The sequence below is a fragment of the Telopea speciosissima genome, chromosome 4, assembly GCF_018873765.1.
Source record: "Telopea speciosissima isolate NSW1024214 ecotype Mountain lineage chromosome 4, Tspe_v1, whole genome shotgun sequence".
NCBI lineage: Eukaryota > Viridiplantae > Streptophyta > Magnoliopsida > Proteales > Proteaceae > Telopea > Telopea speciosissima.
This window is the reverse complement of record NC_057919.1, coordinates 3933012-3949276: the sequence shown is the minus strand read 5'-3', so window position 1 is coordinate 3949276 and position 16265 is coordinate 3933012. Positions and strand designations below refer to the sequence as shown.

The following is a 16265-nucleotide window of genomic DNA, read 5'->3' as shown; positions in this document are numbered from 1 at the left end:
CTTTTGTCTAATTTCTAAATAAATATATTTTTTTCTGGTTTTCTTCAAAAAAATTATATATATAAAAAATTTTAAAAGGTATTTTAAGAAATATTAAAACCTAAAAGAGTATTTATGTACCCAAAGGGGAAGTGAATTATTTCATTTCCTTGGTTTGGCTGCTAGTCGTGCATTCTTGCTACAAGAATAGCAGCAAATTTTTTTCTTTGCATTCTTGTTTGGAAAGGAAGAAAAATCCTGAGATCCTGAAAACCATTTCTTCCGAAATTTGGATAATGAGATGCACAAAATGAAGAAGAATAAACATAAGAAAGGAACGTGGAAGACACGCTCTCATCATGTTTTTCATCACAAAGTTGAAGAAACAAAGAAACGGGAGAATTGGACAAAGAGGAAGAAGCAAAAATCACTCGAACTGTTCCCCTTATCTACCAGTCCTCGATCCTTTTTGCGAGGGAGGAAAAAAAAATTGAAAAAGAAAAGGTAATTGGGCAGATGAGAAGGGGAAAATAAAAGAGATTAAATCGAGATTTTGGGTGCATTAAAGAAAAGAAAGTTTAATTTCTGCGAAGAAGGAGAAGTTGATGGCCAGATTCAGACTTAGAATTAGAAGTGGGGTTGCTGGGTTGGGTTGGGTTGTTGGCTGGGCCCTTTAGGTTTATTGAGAGAACCAGAACCCTCGTCTTCTTGTGCTGATTTTGACTCATGAAGGACATTCCAATGTCCTATCTATCTCTCTGCCTCATTAGTATCTCTGTTTCTTTCAATCTTTCATTCTTTTCTTCGAAAGCCAAAGACGAACTACCGATGTTTGCGGAGGGAGTCAGGGAACGGAGGTTGGGGATAAAGATTGGCGAGCTAATTTCTTTTCACAGACCATCCATCCTTCCAACGGAGCATCAAGACCCATGTCTCTTGCTCTGCTCTACTGTATTTAAGAAGAAGAAAGAGAAGAAAAACAACAAGTATAGTAATAGTACAGTCGAAGAAGAAGAGACGCTGAGGGCCTTGAGTTGGGTTCGAGGGAGGTCGTAGTCATACTACATCCTCTCTCTCTCTCTCTCTCTCTCTCTCTCTCTATCTATCTATCTCGTGAGAGATTGTGAAAGGAAAGGAGGGTGTGTGATTCACATTCACTCTGCTCCTGCCGTAGTGCCGTGGGAAAGAGGGATGGAGTAGAGCGGTTTCGAAGAGCTGTTTTAACTCGATATTGTGGGCTGATCATTGGAGAGGGAGTCCCACACTACAGAGTACAGACAGAGAGAGAGAGAGGCACAGACACGAGAGACAAGCCAAAGGGGATGATGGAATCATGGGTGAGAGAGAGAGAGGCTCTCTGTTATGCTATGTCCATTCCTTAAGTACCAACGCCCCACATGTCATAAGTACGTCACTACGTCATATGTTTATGTCTCTTCACTCTCACACAGACATAAATAAACACAAACACACAGTCGCTGTTGTACGAAATACCACTCTTCTTTAAAACCAGAAAAGTGTCGGGGAAGTTAGGGAAACCCGCCGCTGGTTTTTTTTTTCACCACCACCACCCCTAAAACCCCTCCCACAGTCCTACGTACTCTCGTGGTCTTATCAAAAACCCTTTTCGTTGTTTTAAAATTTAATTCTTCTTCTCCTAATTTCTATATCAAAATTTGATCGTTCATTGGTTTATAAAGGTCTATTGGACGCGTGGATGTACCAAACAATTGACACCCGTCGAGCCTTAGAAGTTCACGTGTTCTTGTCTTTCGAGTCTCTGCCGGCCGAGGCTCCTTTTTTTCGTCATCCTTCTACACCCATCTCGAGATCCCTGCCTCCTTCTTCTTCGTCTTCTTTCATTCGATTTAACCTTTCTCTGTTTTTCTCCACTTGGGGTTCACAGTTCACTACTCAATACTCATTAAGAATCAAAATAACTTACGAAACTGAGAATTAAGACTGGAACTCTGGAAGGGTTCAGGGATGAACCCATTAACCCTGCTAGAGAGTCTTTCATGAGTCTTCCACTCATCATTACCGTTTCTGTAGCTGGAATTAGCCCTTCTCTGTACTTAGCTCAGTCATCATCATTAACTCTATCCATGATTCATACTAATTTTTTTTACCATCCATTAATAACTACTCTCCTATACAGTAATTAATTCCTCTCTGAAAACAAACAAACAAACAAACAAACAACCAAACAAACGTATATGTATTTATCTCAGAAGTCAAAAGAGCTCATCACGTACATATCCACAACTTGGGAATGACCCAACTGAGTACGGCAATGGAGGATTCGTATGTCAGGCCATGGATAGCCAGGAATGCTTCCTCATGATCATAGCATCAATTTTATTCATAAATGTATATAAAAATCACTTATTTCGTATTTAATTTCCTCATGCTCATAGCTCCATAACTTTACAACTTCATCATTGTAGATGTCTCGTACAAAACTAGATTCCTTCCACCCTCCTTCCACCCTCTCTCTCTCTCTCTCTCTCTGGCATAACAGTGTTTTGTAGGAAATATGTATCAGGAATTGAATTCACTCTGTATATCTTGATTTTACAGCTTTCTCTCTCTCTCTCTCTTGTTGTAAATTTCCCTCTTTGTAAGAGACAGAGAGATCAGAGATAGATCAAGTTAGTATTAGTCATTGAGTTTCATACATGTTATCAATGAGAAAAAGTGAAGAAACAACAAAAATGAACCACCCACCCATTTGAAATCCTGAGCTAACCCAAGGTTTGAATGGGACCCAACTTAGCACTTTTCAATTTTCATGTCCAAGAGAGAGAGAGAGAGAGATGCTTTGCTTTGTTTTCTGTTGGTTTCTTTCTGGTCATGACTAATTAGTACTACACAGGTTAAAGATACAAAGAACCTGACAGGGTCTATGATACTAACTCTATCATTTTCGTTTCAGACAGATGAGCGGGGGGTCAAAGTTTTCAGACTGTTAGGAACCTTAAAATATTATATGTTTTGGATTTTGCAGATTTCGGTGAAAATGACACAAAATCACCTCTACTAGAAGAAAGTGAAGAAATTTTCTACTTAATTCCATCCCCCACAAAGAGGCAAACTGTCATTTAATCTGGATTTAATATAATCTAGTTTTTATATAATTTCATATTCCCTCAACTTGGTTCAACTTACATGTTATCAAGGTTTCAGGGTCTTCCCTTGCAATCTAATTACTTTATTGTTTTGTGTAGATATATATATATATATAATACCCATTTCCCAGGAAGTGGAAGAGCAGCTCCATCTGAGTATTTTGAGAGATGGAACTCAATGAGCAGGGTTTCTTAGAGGAGCTATTAGCTCTAAAAAGAGAGACTTGGGAGAGACTCCCTGCTACAGGAATGAATGAGCTGTTCACTAATAATGGGTGGAGCTTAGATTGTTTCGATGATCAGAACCCAGGAATGAATGAGTTGTTCACTAATGGGTGCAGCTTAAATTGTTTCGATGATCAAAACCCAGGTATGATAGGTCCTAATTCTTCCCCATGCGGTGGATTCGCCATGTCCACTGAACCAAGTTTCGATTCTTCGTTTAATTATGAAACCTACTACCCATTTGGAGATGGATTCCCACAGCTGCTTCCAGATATGGGTTTATCTTCTTATGAGAAACAAGAATATGATACAATGCCATTCCCGGCTAGCCAGGAAGAATGCCCTTCAGCGGTTATGGAGAACGAAGAGCTTCGCGAATTGGAGGAGCTTCAGACAAGTTGCAAGGTGGAGCTGCCAGTCCAGCCTAACATGGGCTTGTGTGTAGAGAGAAAGAATCGAACCAAGAAGGTGGAGGGTCAGCCTTCCAAGAATCTAATGGCCGAGAGGAGGAGAAGGAAACGATTGAACGATCGCCTTTCCATGCTCAGATCAGTCGTTCCCAAGATAAGCAAGGTTTCCATCGAATCAATCAATTTTTGCTGTTTCTCATTCTTTCGGTTCCCCTTTTTTTTGGTTTTCCTCTCAAATTAAGTTCAATGCTTACTTTTATGACCAACAGATGGACAGAACATCCATACTTGGAGATACTATCGATTACATGAAAGAGCTCTTGGAGAGAATTAAGGGTTTGCAAGGGGAAATCGAAGAGAGCTCGACTGATCAGTTGAACCTGATGGACACCTTCAAGGAACTAAAATCAAACGAAGTCCTGGTTAGGAATACACCCAAGGTATGGGTTTTTTCCATCCCGTAATAAGCTCTGGGAAAATCCTTTTTCTTCCCAAAATTTCTGAATCAGATTTTCAATTTTGTGCAGTTTGATGTTGAAAGGAGGAATGCAGATACCAGAGTCGAGATTTGCTGTGCAGGGAAGCCCGGATTGTTGCTATCGACTGTGACCACCTTGGAAGCACTGGGCCTTGAGATTCAACAATGTGTCATTAGCTGTTTCAATGATTTTTCTATGAATGCTTCATGCTCTGGGGTTTGTACTTCCTTTAATTACATCTACTACAATCACTTCAGTCACTCACTCACTCACTCACTCACTCACTCACTCATTCTCTCTCAAAAATCAAAATCTGAAATTCCAGTGCTCAACTAGTGTTACCTCTTGTGTGACATACTGATCATGTAACAGGAAATGGAGCAGAGAGCAATAATAAGTTCTGAGGACATAAAGCAAGCATTGTTCAGAAATGCAGGTTATGGAGGGAGGTGCCTGTAGAAATCAAATCAAGGAAAAATAATGTGGCCATTACAGGAGGAAGCTTGCTTGACTATCCATAGTCCCAAAGAGATGGTTTCGGAAATCTCTGGATTTTTCTTCCTTCCTCAACAAGGACCCAAGGCCCACCTTCTTCTTTTGTTTTGTTTTTTTTTTTTTTTTTTTCAAATTTCTACCCCTTTCTTTTTACAAATTTCAAGTGAGAGGTTGTGTAGTAAATTTGCTTATTCAAACTAGTGGTTGATATTCATACCATTGGTGATTTTATTAATGTATGGGTAATGGCTGCTTTCTTCCTCTAGCCACCCAATTATACAATTTTTCATGGAAGAAACTATAGTTCACTATACAAGGGTAAGTTCTTGTGAGTGAGGACCAGGTAACCATCTCATTACTATAATTTCAACTTAAAATGAGCATAAGAAGCAAGGATTTAATCTTAAAACCGGGATCCGGATTGATCCCGGCCGATTCTAATTTATATCGGATTCAAATCGTTCAAGATCAGTCTCAATAAACCCTAATCCTAGTTTCTATACAGGAGTTGACTGACCCGGATTGGCCTTGACCAATTCTGATTTTTAAAACACTAATAAGAAGTGGCTAAAATTACGAAAATCGAAGATGTTTTATATTTTTGGGGAAGAGTTTTCTGTTTGGGAGAATGGGCCCTACGTCAGCATGGGGTTAATGGGAGCACACAAGGAAGCATCAATAGGATAGGATTTACGCCTTTCATGGGGTGGGGTGATCATTTTGCCCCATTCTGTGTGGTCGCATGAGCAATGCCATCAACCATCAATTTCTATCCATATCTGCCCCCGTTATTGCCCTATACCTTATGGACACCATCCAAAGGCTTCGATGTGGATTCTCTCTTGCCTGTGGTTAAAAGAAATTCAGTCCTTCATAATTTTAAAGAAACTTGAATTAGAATTTGAGTCACTTTCCTTCCATATTTTGGGCTACAAATTTTCCACCGACTAGGAGGTGGATCTTTGATCACATGGATAGGCATAGTGAAGTCTAGAAGGAGCAATTTTTAATACCTTCAAAATAAATAGAATCCCCATAACAGCAATCAATCTTGCGTGATCCGCTAGCCAAAGCATACCCTTCCAGCATCCCTCAAATTATAAAGAAAACCATAAGATTTAAGTGAATTAAATTAAAGTTGTGTTGGCATGCATTCTCAGAATAGATTCTAGTCTACAACACATTTTGTAACTAAATTCTTCTCTATTTTCCTGCTCCAGAATCCATTCTAGACCCAAAATCTATTCTGAGAATGCATACCAAACACAGCTCAAATGAATATGTAAAGGAAAGGCCCATTAAGTGCTTCAGAGTTGGAAATAAGAACAATAACTGCAGCAGTTGTGAGTGATATGGTACAAGTTATAAGCGCTCCAAAGTGTAAGAGGAAGGTTAAAAATGACTATATGTAAATATGTAATGGTGTGAACAATTAGGCTGTGTTTGGTATGCATCCTCGAATTAGATTCTAAGTCTAGAATGCATTCTGAAGTGAGAAAATAGAGAAGAATTAGGTTTTAGAATGTGTTCTATACCCAGAATATCTTCCAATAATGCATACCAAACACAGCCTTAAAGAGATGAACGTGCTGGAAATCAGTTAGACTCAGCTGGAATTGGCCAAATTCGTTATTTGAAATGGACATTTGCTGATTCCGATTCCAATCCAATTTTTACAACCCTGAGGATAAACCCTCATTGTTCCCACAAGAATATGCCAGCTGCAAGGAAGTGTTCAATCAGATTGTAATACTGTTCTTCAGAGACACCAGTTGATAGAAAACCCATCTCATCCTTGAAGAAACATTCACAGAAAGAAAGTACGAGAAGCGAATTGGAATTTAGAGAGCAGGAAGTTGAAGCTACTGTCATACCAATATCGATATAGAAATCGAACCATCAAGTTAGTGATTTGGTGGCCTATTCTAGACATGCTTCTTTATCTTTTCCTTCTGATACATCTAATGTCTAATGAAGTAGTTTATAATCAAAGAAGGAATCCTGATTTGCATATGGTCTTCTTGTGAAATCCAGTCCAGAAGACATCTTTCTTATGGTAACCACTGAGTCACTGAACATTCCCAGGGAATTCATAGGGCCTCCATGACCTTGAATAAAAAAATTTTAAAACCCATCAGGAAACAATCAAAAGATAAAATGCCAATGAAATGAGAAAGTAGGCAGCTTTGAGACTTATTATTATTTGTGCTTCCAATCCCCTTCATTTGTAATCAAAGATTCCAATGACCTCACATGTTTCAGTTACTTCTTAGTAAAAGTAAAAGGCTAGCATCTTTCCCCTCTTTCTCTCCTCTAGCTTTACTTATTTCACTTTTGACAGTTATTGGCTAAGCGGGGATCCACCCAATAAATGCAAATCAAGGGGATTGACAGATGAATGGGAGAATTATTGTCCAACCAAATGCTCTCGCCCAACAAATTCAGACTACCTCACATGATTGAACCATTCACAATGCCACTGTGCTTCCAATTAGCTAATAGTAAATTATGAATTAGCAAGGCTTATCAAGGCAACTCATCACCTTCACCTTCATCTTCATCATAATCATCATCACAATCATCATTATTGGCCAAACTGTTCGCTTGCAGATGTTTAAATTCATTGATCATCTCTTGTGCACCAGAAACAAGAGCATTCCTGGCTATTTTGACCACATCACTTGTCTGAATATGGCTCTCTTTATCGTCGTATTCTGCAACAATATGTTTTGCAGCATAAGAAGATGCAGATGTTCTTCTTGCTTCCCTGCAATGTAGCTGGTCAATGTACTTCTCATGTAACGATATGTTTTTAACCTGCTTCAAAACCAGAGGACTTGCGAGGCCTTTTTGCAATGAAAAAAGACTGACTTCAGAACTTTGGTCTGCAAGATAATGCTTCCGTAGCAAATGCCTCACAGTTTTCTGTGTAAGACGACTTTTCGGTTTACTGATCTTTTGCCTTTTAACACTCATCTTTGTTGTTTCAAGGAGTTCACTTCCAGAGACTGAGATTTGATCCAATGAGGATAAATTTGTTCTGTTTGCCCGGGAAAGAGGTCGGGGGTGAGGAGGAGTACTAAGGTCAGAATGGACTTTATCAAAGCATTCCTGCGCAGACTTTCCTGGAACCTGGAACAGATTTAACATTGTATATAAGCACACACAGTAAACTCTATTGAAATACAATGAATTAAAAACTGAAAGTATAATGCAATGGGAGATAAAGCCACAACTTAGATCTTGAACTTTAAATATTTATATTTGTTAACGCAAACACCAAGAAACACCTAACAAAAACAGATTTAAGCAAGGATGACACAGAGATTTAACGTGGTTCACACACCAATTAGATGTGCTACATCCATGGGCGAAGCTGAAGATGATTCACTATGTGATGGAAGAAAAATATAATGGAGATCTCTCAAGAACATCCAAAGCTCGCACCAAGAACTCTCCCTAGCAAACCCTAAAATGAAAATACCCAAATCCCACTTCTATCACTTGGTAACACAACAAGACAATACAACAAGGAAATACTCCTCCAAGTCGGGTCGATCCATTGGGTCCAAGCTCTCCGCTACCATCACAAACTTCACAAAATTTCTCCTGGGTCGCCACCAAAAAATGTCATAGCAGGACAAACTTCGAAATGGGTACAAGAATTCAAGACACACACATAACAAATCTGGTTAAGAAATATCAAAAGAAACATCTTCAGAATAAAAACTATACTCGATATCAGAGACCATGACTTGATGGTCGGAACTGGACATACAAGTACCACATCCCAAAAGATGGAGATCCAACTAGCACTAATCTTTTACATACTAGAATGATCACAGCCCATGAATAAGTTGTCCGCCATACTGCATCACACAAAGGCAACAGTATGACAATGAAAAGTCGGTTAGCAGGCATCCTCTTGCATAACCAATAGTCGAATGAGAAATGCTACCCCTACCTGACACTGAAGCAGGTAGAGGTTGCACTCTCCTTTTAGCGTGGCAGGTGTGTTACTTAAAAGTTACTACCTGCGCAACTCAAAACCAAAAAGGCAACACAGTTGCTGTTGTTGAGTTAAACAAACCGTAGTCAGATAATAGGTGGATGGAGGGCCTATTCTGGACCAATTATAAACCATAATTCCGATGCGCTGACATTATTATGAATGAGTACACAAAAATGTCACATAGAGAAACTCATTTCTACGCTTCATTGCATTCCTCCTCCCCCCTCCCTTTGTTCATTTTTACATCTTTTCCTGGTTCCCCTTTACTTTATTTCTCCCTTTTACATTTTCCCCCCAAATTGAATCAGGCAACCAGCAGTCTTGAAAGGACCAATCAGATCACCAATGAGACTCCAATGTCTCTGCAAATTACGTTGTCTTCATATAGAACTCTAAAAGCTGCACAACTTTAATTACAATGGGACACCCCCCCCCCCCCCCGCCCCTTCAAAACATTCTTTCACATTCTCACTCTGTAATCTTTCTACAAGGGACTAAGAGAAAGAATAAAAAGGTTTTCAAACAAGTGACCTCTTGCTGCCACTAGTGATGCAAGATTGATATTCCAATTGCATTATTGCAGGCAACAGAGAAGGATTCTTTACAAGAGTAATGCAAGATTGATAATCCCATTCCTTCCAATATATAAGGTTTCCCTGAGTCCAGGTGTCAGCCAGTATCATGTAATCTCTTCTCACTTCAAAAATGCGTACCAGTAGCATTCCTCATAATTATATATGAAATACAGTGTCCTTCAATTCTTAATGGTGGAAACTACTATTTTCTCCTCAAACTAGCATGTTTTTGCTAATGTCTAATCTTTGAATGGATGAGTTTCTAATCCAAAAATAAAATAAAATCTTTTTCTCTTCTTTTTTTTTTTGGTGGTGGGGGGCTATGCTTACCAAAATGTGTAGACCATTTTTTATTGATAATATGAAGCTCTTTCTAAGATACTAATGATAGTATGCTTGGAAAAATTCTATGACCCAATAACTGCCTTAAATTCTTAACAGTGTGATTGGTAAGTAAATATCACATTTTGCCACCATAGGCCAAGTCTCAGAGAGAATAGAGAAAGAGCAAACTAGAGGAGAAGCCAAGATGGTAACAGAGGATCATGGGAACAGAATTCCAAATGAGATCTAGACATCTAGAAAGTCTACAAAAGAAGGAGGGTCCAAACAATGCTACATGGGTTCAGAATTATGCATGGATGCAAAGAGCAGATATCTGACCAGGAATGAGTTCTGTCTGTCAATATCTTGGTAACAAGACTAAGGTAAGATGGATCTGGCTCTATTTATGCATGCAGAGACGGATCATTCATAACACCTAACATTTTCATTAAGCAAGCAAAACCATAACCTACATGGTAACAAGAGTAAGGTAAGTGTCCTATTTGCTTGAGATTTTCATATAATAGCTGAGGAGATTCTCAACAGTTTGCAAATCATATTTTGGGGAATGGAGACGTGGTCAAATTGGTCGATATTCTGATTTATGAGGCTCCTAATCTGTGGGATATCATTGATTTTCTTCCTTATAGTGCTAAATAGTAAGGAGCTTATTCATAAAATTGACCTTCAAAATTTGAGGAGCAAGTAGGGTAGAGCTGCTGGTTCTGGCCAAGGAGGGTGGCCGAAAAAATTATAGAACTTCTTAATCACCCTTACAGCAAACATTTAACATTTCTTTTAAGAAGATTCTGTAAACTTATCCTTGCCAAAAGTCCCTCCAAAGAGATTCAGAATCATTCATAACCTTTTACCCTTTCCCCAGACCCCGCAGTGGCAGGAGCCTCATGCCCTGGGTATGCCCTTTTTTTCATTGCCTTTTACGCTTTCCACTTTCTTTCGTTTTTTCCCAAGATAAGAGAGAGAAAAATGGTTGACTACAGTTGTTGTAGTCATACTGAAGGTGCCTGAGAAAACGTGGTTAGCTCTTTGGGGAATTTTAACTTATGGTTGCTTTCGTAGAAGTTAATTAGTTCAATCTGAAAGTACAATGTTGTCCATAGAACAAGCACAAGTTGACTACAGTGGTTTCTGAGAAAAATATCTTAAAAGAACCTAAATTGGAAACTAAGATTACTCATTCTTTAATCTCCTAACCACATCATTGAGTAGCCAAACTCAAGATAGAAAATGATTTACGGAGAAAAGCCATTGATCTATACAAGTGAAAAGAAAATACTGGTTATTAGGTTTTTGTCTAAGGGTTGGGAAAGGAAAGCATCAAAGACGAAGAGCATTTACAAGGTAATATATATCAATAAAACATATTACTAGGTTGAAAGAGGATTTACCATCATGAATTGAGTTGGAAATTTTCGAGTTAATTCAGGGTTTTGAAGGATTATATGGAAAAGGCATCTAAGTGAAATCATCATATGATAAGATAAAGCAAACAACATAAACAAATTCAACATTCAAGGCAATAGATTAGTTAGATTAGTTGAACAAGAAAGAAGAAGTAGGGGCCGAGGCTACTGCCACTCCTCTTACAATTAATTTTGAAACAAACTTTCCTAATCCGTAATGACTAAAACAAAGAGCTAGAGAGAGAAAGAGGGTAGTTGGGGGAATAACCATGATGAAAGGGCAAGACCTTGGGCTGTTGGATAACAATCAGTTTAGTTTTTAATTGGATAGTTTAAATTCAAGGAGAAATGCAGTTACAGGTAAACCAATATGAAGAAGGCCACAAAGAAGAGAAGGGGTTAGTTTTACAATGAGACTCTTGAGATCAGGATTGACTCTGTGACCACAAATCACTGAAGTCACTTTTCCTAGACCATAGACAATATTAAAACTGAAACAATGATAAGATCACTGAAGAGAGACAAAAAAAAAAAAAAAAAAAAGAAATTACCAGCTTAGAAACCTTCTTCCAGAAATGGGGCGACGGCTTTCCGGTTATGAAAGCTCTCCGCAATGCAGTTTCTTGTTCTTTCGTCCACCCTTGAGGACTGCAACCTTCATCGTGTTGCTTTCTTTTCGGGTGAACCCGAATCCCCTCGTTTGCAAGATCGCTTATTTTCTTCACTCCCCTTGGCGTCGCTGCTGTAGAAACCGTAGAATTAACGCCCTCCCCAGCTTTTCCTGCAGTATTGGTGAAAACCCTTTGGACTTCAACATTTCTGGATCGGTTCTTCCCCAAATTTCTTTTCTGGGGTACCTCTGCAGAAACCCCTTTATTTGAAGAATCATTTTCGTAACGGCAAACCAATAGTTCTGCCCGGTTATTCCCGGCCTTGTTGGCGACAAATGCAGAGGCATTTTCTTTATTAAAGAACCTCGACGATCGTCTTAGACTTGGTAAACTCTCGCCCACATCCAAAGGGCATGTGGATTTTCTTGACACATTGAGCGATTCTGCAGAAATTTCTGGCAGACCACACGATCCAGTCGTCCTCCTCGTAATCTTTTTGGGGTAATATCCCTGGGTTTTATTCAGAGAAACAGTTGCGGTCGACTTCGGGCTAAGAATGGATTTATAATGGATTTTCACAGGACTGGTATTAGAAAGAGAGCAAACCCGGTTCTTCGTCGATTTGGGGTTTCCTGTTACAGCATTCCCGGACGGATTTTCTGGAGAACGAAATCTCGGAGATCTTCTAAGAGTTGTCATCGGAAGAGTGCTTTTCACGGAGGAGAGAGTAGAACGAGAATGGGTTTTGCTTTCAGCGACGATTCGTGGAGAACATTCTAGGTTCTTCCATACTTGAGGTTCCTTACCATAGGCCTCTTCCCGAGGTTGAAATCTGGGGGATCTTCTGATTGTCGTAATTTGATTGCCACCATTCGACTTCCTTGGGTGCACTGTCTGCAACATCTCTTATCTGTAGACTCTACCTAGTACCTACTGAAGAGAGAGAGAGAGAGGGTCGAAGTCTGTTCCATACTTCCATAGCAGAGAACGCCATTGACGTTCAAATTCAAACGTCAATTCAACCCTCCAACGGTCCAAACTCCCCCTCCATGGTTTGGCGAATTGGGCTCGGATCGCTTGAATCGGGTTATTCAATAGAAATCAGCAGATTCTGTGGAGATCCCGTAGCATGGATCGGTAGGACCAAGAGTAAAAAGATCCGATTCATTTAAAAGGAAAACAGCGGTAAACCCATGGATCTTTATGCACTGTTGTAACTGGAGTGCTCCTGTGCGCATTGTGCGGTGTAGTAGCGGCCATGTGTGCACAATAGGCCATGCTGCACTGCACAATGCGCACAGTAGCGCTCCAGTTACAGCAGCAGATAAAAATTCGTAAATCCATCCGATTATTAAAATCGTAGTTATTCCACCCACCCCCAAAGACAGTCATTTACTGTTTTGCTGTGTCTTGGTAGTAGGTTCTTTCAGATAGCTCGACAGTAGAAGATCCAAATTGAAAAAATTTCGATTCCTACTTCGTACACGTCCATGGTGCCATGCTGGGAACCTTTCCTAATGCTTACTTTAAAAGTAAATAACTACCACCACAACTACATATTAAAATTTTTTTTGATAATACAACCACATATTAGATGAGACCTAAATTTAATTGAACAACTAGAACCTTAGATCCCTAATTCACTTGTCAAGTTTTTGGAGTCTTACTGGATTTTGCCAGCAAATTAGAGCTTTGAAAATTCAGGATAATGGGAGAAGCATATATGGACATTAATGGTGTGCAAGCTGATATATGCATGGATCCTTTACCAAAAAAAAAGATACATGCATGGATTAAGTGCATAATATCGGATTTGGGACCGGTCATCTAGGAAACTAATATGGGATCCGATCAGACCGATCATATTGGCTTGGTATTGATCGATACGTTGAGTCAACATACTTTTTTTTTTTTTTGGTTCAGTCGATATGTTGAGTCAGCATACTTTTGTTTTTTGGTAACGGCCTTGGTATTGACCCGGTATGTGTTGAGATATTTTTAAAAAAAAAAGATAAAAGGTATCGTGCACGAGCATGCTTGCAATCATTGGATGGAGATAAGGGACAGTGTACTATACACGATCATATCCATTCAATCGTTGAAAGCATAACCGTGCACCATACATGACCATGTACAAAACCTCTACCCAATAAAAAAAATATAAAAATTATAAAAAAAAACCCAAAGAAATCTCATTGATAAAATTGTTCTACTACCAACATATCATTACAATGTGTTCTACTACCAACATATCATTACAATGTAATAACTTTAAACAAATAACACCATTGAAATCGAGTTAAAAGAAGCAAAATACGATTTTCAGTTCCTCTACACGGCACATACATGTGTGAGACAACCATCTGTTTTATATTTACCATTTACAAAGAGAGGAGGGGTATTTTTTTTTTTTGGTAGAAGAGAGGAGGGGTATTCATAAAAACAAAATAAACATGTGATTGATGTACGTTCAGATTTGCGGAAATTAGTTGTAAACCAAAAAGTTACACGGTAAGAAGTCAAGAGACTAGAAAATAGTGTCTAGCTCCACGAAGAAGAAATTAGTCGTACTGGTTGGGATGGGGACCGGTGGACCAATTGATCCACAGATTCAAATCAAGATAGTATCCTTGAGTCAGTCAAGTATCGGGATCGGTAGATGCTGATATCAATCCAGTTCATCCGATTGAATCTGGGACCGATACCTCACAGGCTACAAACATGGCTGTATGAGAGGATATTTGATTGAAATAGACTCATAAAATAAATTTAAACACATTAGTCACACCATCTCTCTACATGGCAGAGTACATAGAGGAAGATTCCACAACCAGCATCCCCATGTTCAAATTTGAAAAGCGGGATCACAAGTGTTGCCTATCTTACAATGCAATGCCATGATCTGACCGCAGTCTTTACTCTCCTAAATAGAAAAGTAATGCGTTCTAAACTCATAATCTATTCCAAGATTGCATACAAACACATTCCAATTCTAAAAGAATACACATGTTTATTTAAGATGCAATCTTGATTTTAGAATAGTCAGGCATTTCATCGAACATCCAATGGGCAAAATCTATCTATTCTTCAACTCTAAACTGAACCTACCTGAGGTGCTCTAGCCAGCCTAAACCAATATTGGGCACTGGTTTGCCACATGGCAGCTTAATTGGCACTTCAAAACCAGAGCCTCCAAGATTATAGAAAAAAGGCTGTTTCATTTGGTTAGCATGGGCAGTGACAAACTAGAGGAAATCCAAAAAGCCACTGACAATTTCTCATGGCCATAAGATTGGCTGTGGAAGCAACGGTTCCCTGGCCTGACCCGGCCCGATCCTGACTCAGGGCTAGAAATTTTCAATCTTAATCCGATCTTAAGACCAAGGTATCTCAGTCAGGCCTTGTTTGGGTTCAAGGTGATCTCGGGCCCACAGGGCCAAACTTGCACCCCTACCTAAGTGCTACAGAATGAGAACGTGGAATGGGTTTTAACCGCGTTCTTAAATGGGCCAAGTCAGGCTAAGATTTCCACTACAGGTACCACTCATGAGTTTCTTACAAAACTAAGTACTTAATTTTAAACCCTATTACCTCTATTGTCCCATACTAATGTACATCACCTGATCAATTTAAAACAGCACTCTTGCCTCATATGGACATTCAAAAGCTTAGGTATTCATCTCAGGTTCACACAATTGACAATAAAAATTTACTCTCCATCAAACTGGATCTTTATCCCTTGCTGTTCCCTGCCTGGTACAGTTCCTGCAATTCCTTTCATAGGGGGCCGGAAATAACCACCTTACCCCCTGTTTGAACGCACTGATCCGGTGGGATCCACCCCCTCTTATTAGAGGCACTAGGGAACTGTACCAGGCAGGGAATCGCAGGAGATAATTTTTCATTCAGCAAACCTGACTAGAAAAATTCATTTTTGAGCTCAGAATTTGGTCTTGTATAAGAAGTGATCACAGGAAAAAAAACTCGAAAGGAAACCCTACGGGTCGAAAATAGGCATAGAACAGTGTTATCAATCTGTAATTTTATCAGATTTGAATCCAATAAAGAGCCATATCCCTTATGCTTACTTACAATGATTCAATATTCTCTAGATGCATATCCAACTCTTGATTAGCTTGACAACACCAGTAGCTAGCTACCTGTCATTCTTAACCACAACCCATTGGAGAAGGTTTGTCTGTGGGCTCTAATTGTTCATTGTTCTTTGTCAACTTCATTATTTGGGAAGCCTTGTGTAATGGGTTTACCTTTAAATTGATGGTGAACACTCTTTGCTGTGGTCTGGTTATAGGTAGTACTCATTTGGGCTGCAAAAGAAGTAATATTTAAGCCTTTCCTTTTCAGGGTTTTCAATGGATAGGCTGGCTGACCATGGTGGTGGAGAAAATGATGCAGGGAGAAGACAAAAATGTCTTGGATTGCATCTTCAAGCATGGAGGAAAGAGTCCAATTCCATAAACATAACTTGTGACAGGTCATAGTTGAGGCACATCTCTTCATTGTCAAAATTATGATACATTTGAAAAAGTAAAATTTGAGATGTCCCCATCTCATTTTACTTTCTTAACAGTTGCTCCATATT

At 39.2% G+C, this 16265-nt stretch overlaps 2 protein-coding genes across 4 annotated transcripts; one reads left to right on the top strand and one right to left on the bottom strand.

Moving 5' to 3' along the window:
- Positions 1–3186: 3186 nt before the first annotated feature.
- On the top strand, positions 3187–4819 carry LOC122657659 (transcription factor bHLH93-like). Of its 2 annotated transcripts, XM_043852432.1 has the most exons (5): positions 3187–3357; positions 3415–3905; positions 4012–4182; positions 4270–4437; positions 4594–4819. In XM_043852432.1, the coding sequence occupies exons 1-5, from the start codon at positions 3276–3278 to the stop codon at positions 4678–4680; spliced, it is 999 nt and encodes a 332-aa protein (XP_043708367.1). In that variant the 5' UTR covers positions 3187–3275; the 3' UTR covers positions 4681–4819. The 2 variants fall into 2 exon arrangements, with proteins under 2 accessions (XP_043708367.1, XP_043708366.1); XM_043852431.1 differs by having other exon boundaries at positions 3187–3905.
- A 2327-nt stretch (positions 4820–7146) lies between these two features.
- On the bottom strand, positions 7147–12618 carry LOC122657584. 2 transcript variants are annotated; one of them, XM_043852329.1, is made up of 3 exons: positions 12207–12618; positions 11603–12143; positions 7147–7848 (listed from the first exon to the last, which is right to left on the bottom strand). In XM_043852329.1, exons 1-3 carry the CDS (start codon positions 12563–12565, stop codon positions 7243–7245), a joined length of 1506 nt encoding a protein of 501 aa, XP_043708264.1. In that variant the 5' UTR covers positions 12566–12618; the 3' UTR covers positions 7147–7242. The 2 variants fall into 2 exon arrangements, with proteins under 2 accessions (XP_043708264.1, XP_043708263.1); XM_043852328.1 differs by having other exon boundaries at positions 11603–12618.
- Between the last annotated feature and the right edge of the window lie 3647 nt (positions 12619–16265).

What these genes read in the sequence shown, in the direction of transcription:
- LOC122657659 (XM_043852431.1), top strand. Translation starts at nt 3,276, where the DNA reads ATGGAACTCAATGAGCAGGGTTTCTTAGAGGAGCTATTAGCTCTAAAA. An exon ending in TCGTTCCCAAGATAAGCAAG is followed by an intron (nt 3,906 to 4,011) that starts GTTTCCATCGAA and finishes TATGACCAACAG; the next exon opens with ATGGACAGAACATCCATACT. An exon ending in TGAATGCTTCATGCTCTGGG is followed by an intron (nt 4,438 to 4,593) that starts GTTTGTACTTCC and finishes ATCATGTAACAG; the next exon opens with GAAATGGAGCAGAGAGCAAT.
- LOC122657584 (XM_043852328.1), bottom strand. Translation starts at nt 12,565, where the DNA reads ATGTTGCAGACAGTGCACCCAAGGAAGTCGAATGGTGGCAATCAAATT. An exon ending in GGAAGAAGGTTTCTAAGCTG is followed by an intron (nt 7,849 to 11,602) that starts GTAATTTCTTTT and finishes AATCTGTTCCAG; the next exon opens with GTTCCAGGAAAGTCTGCGCA.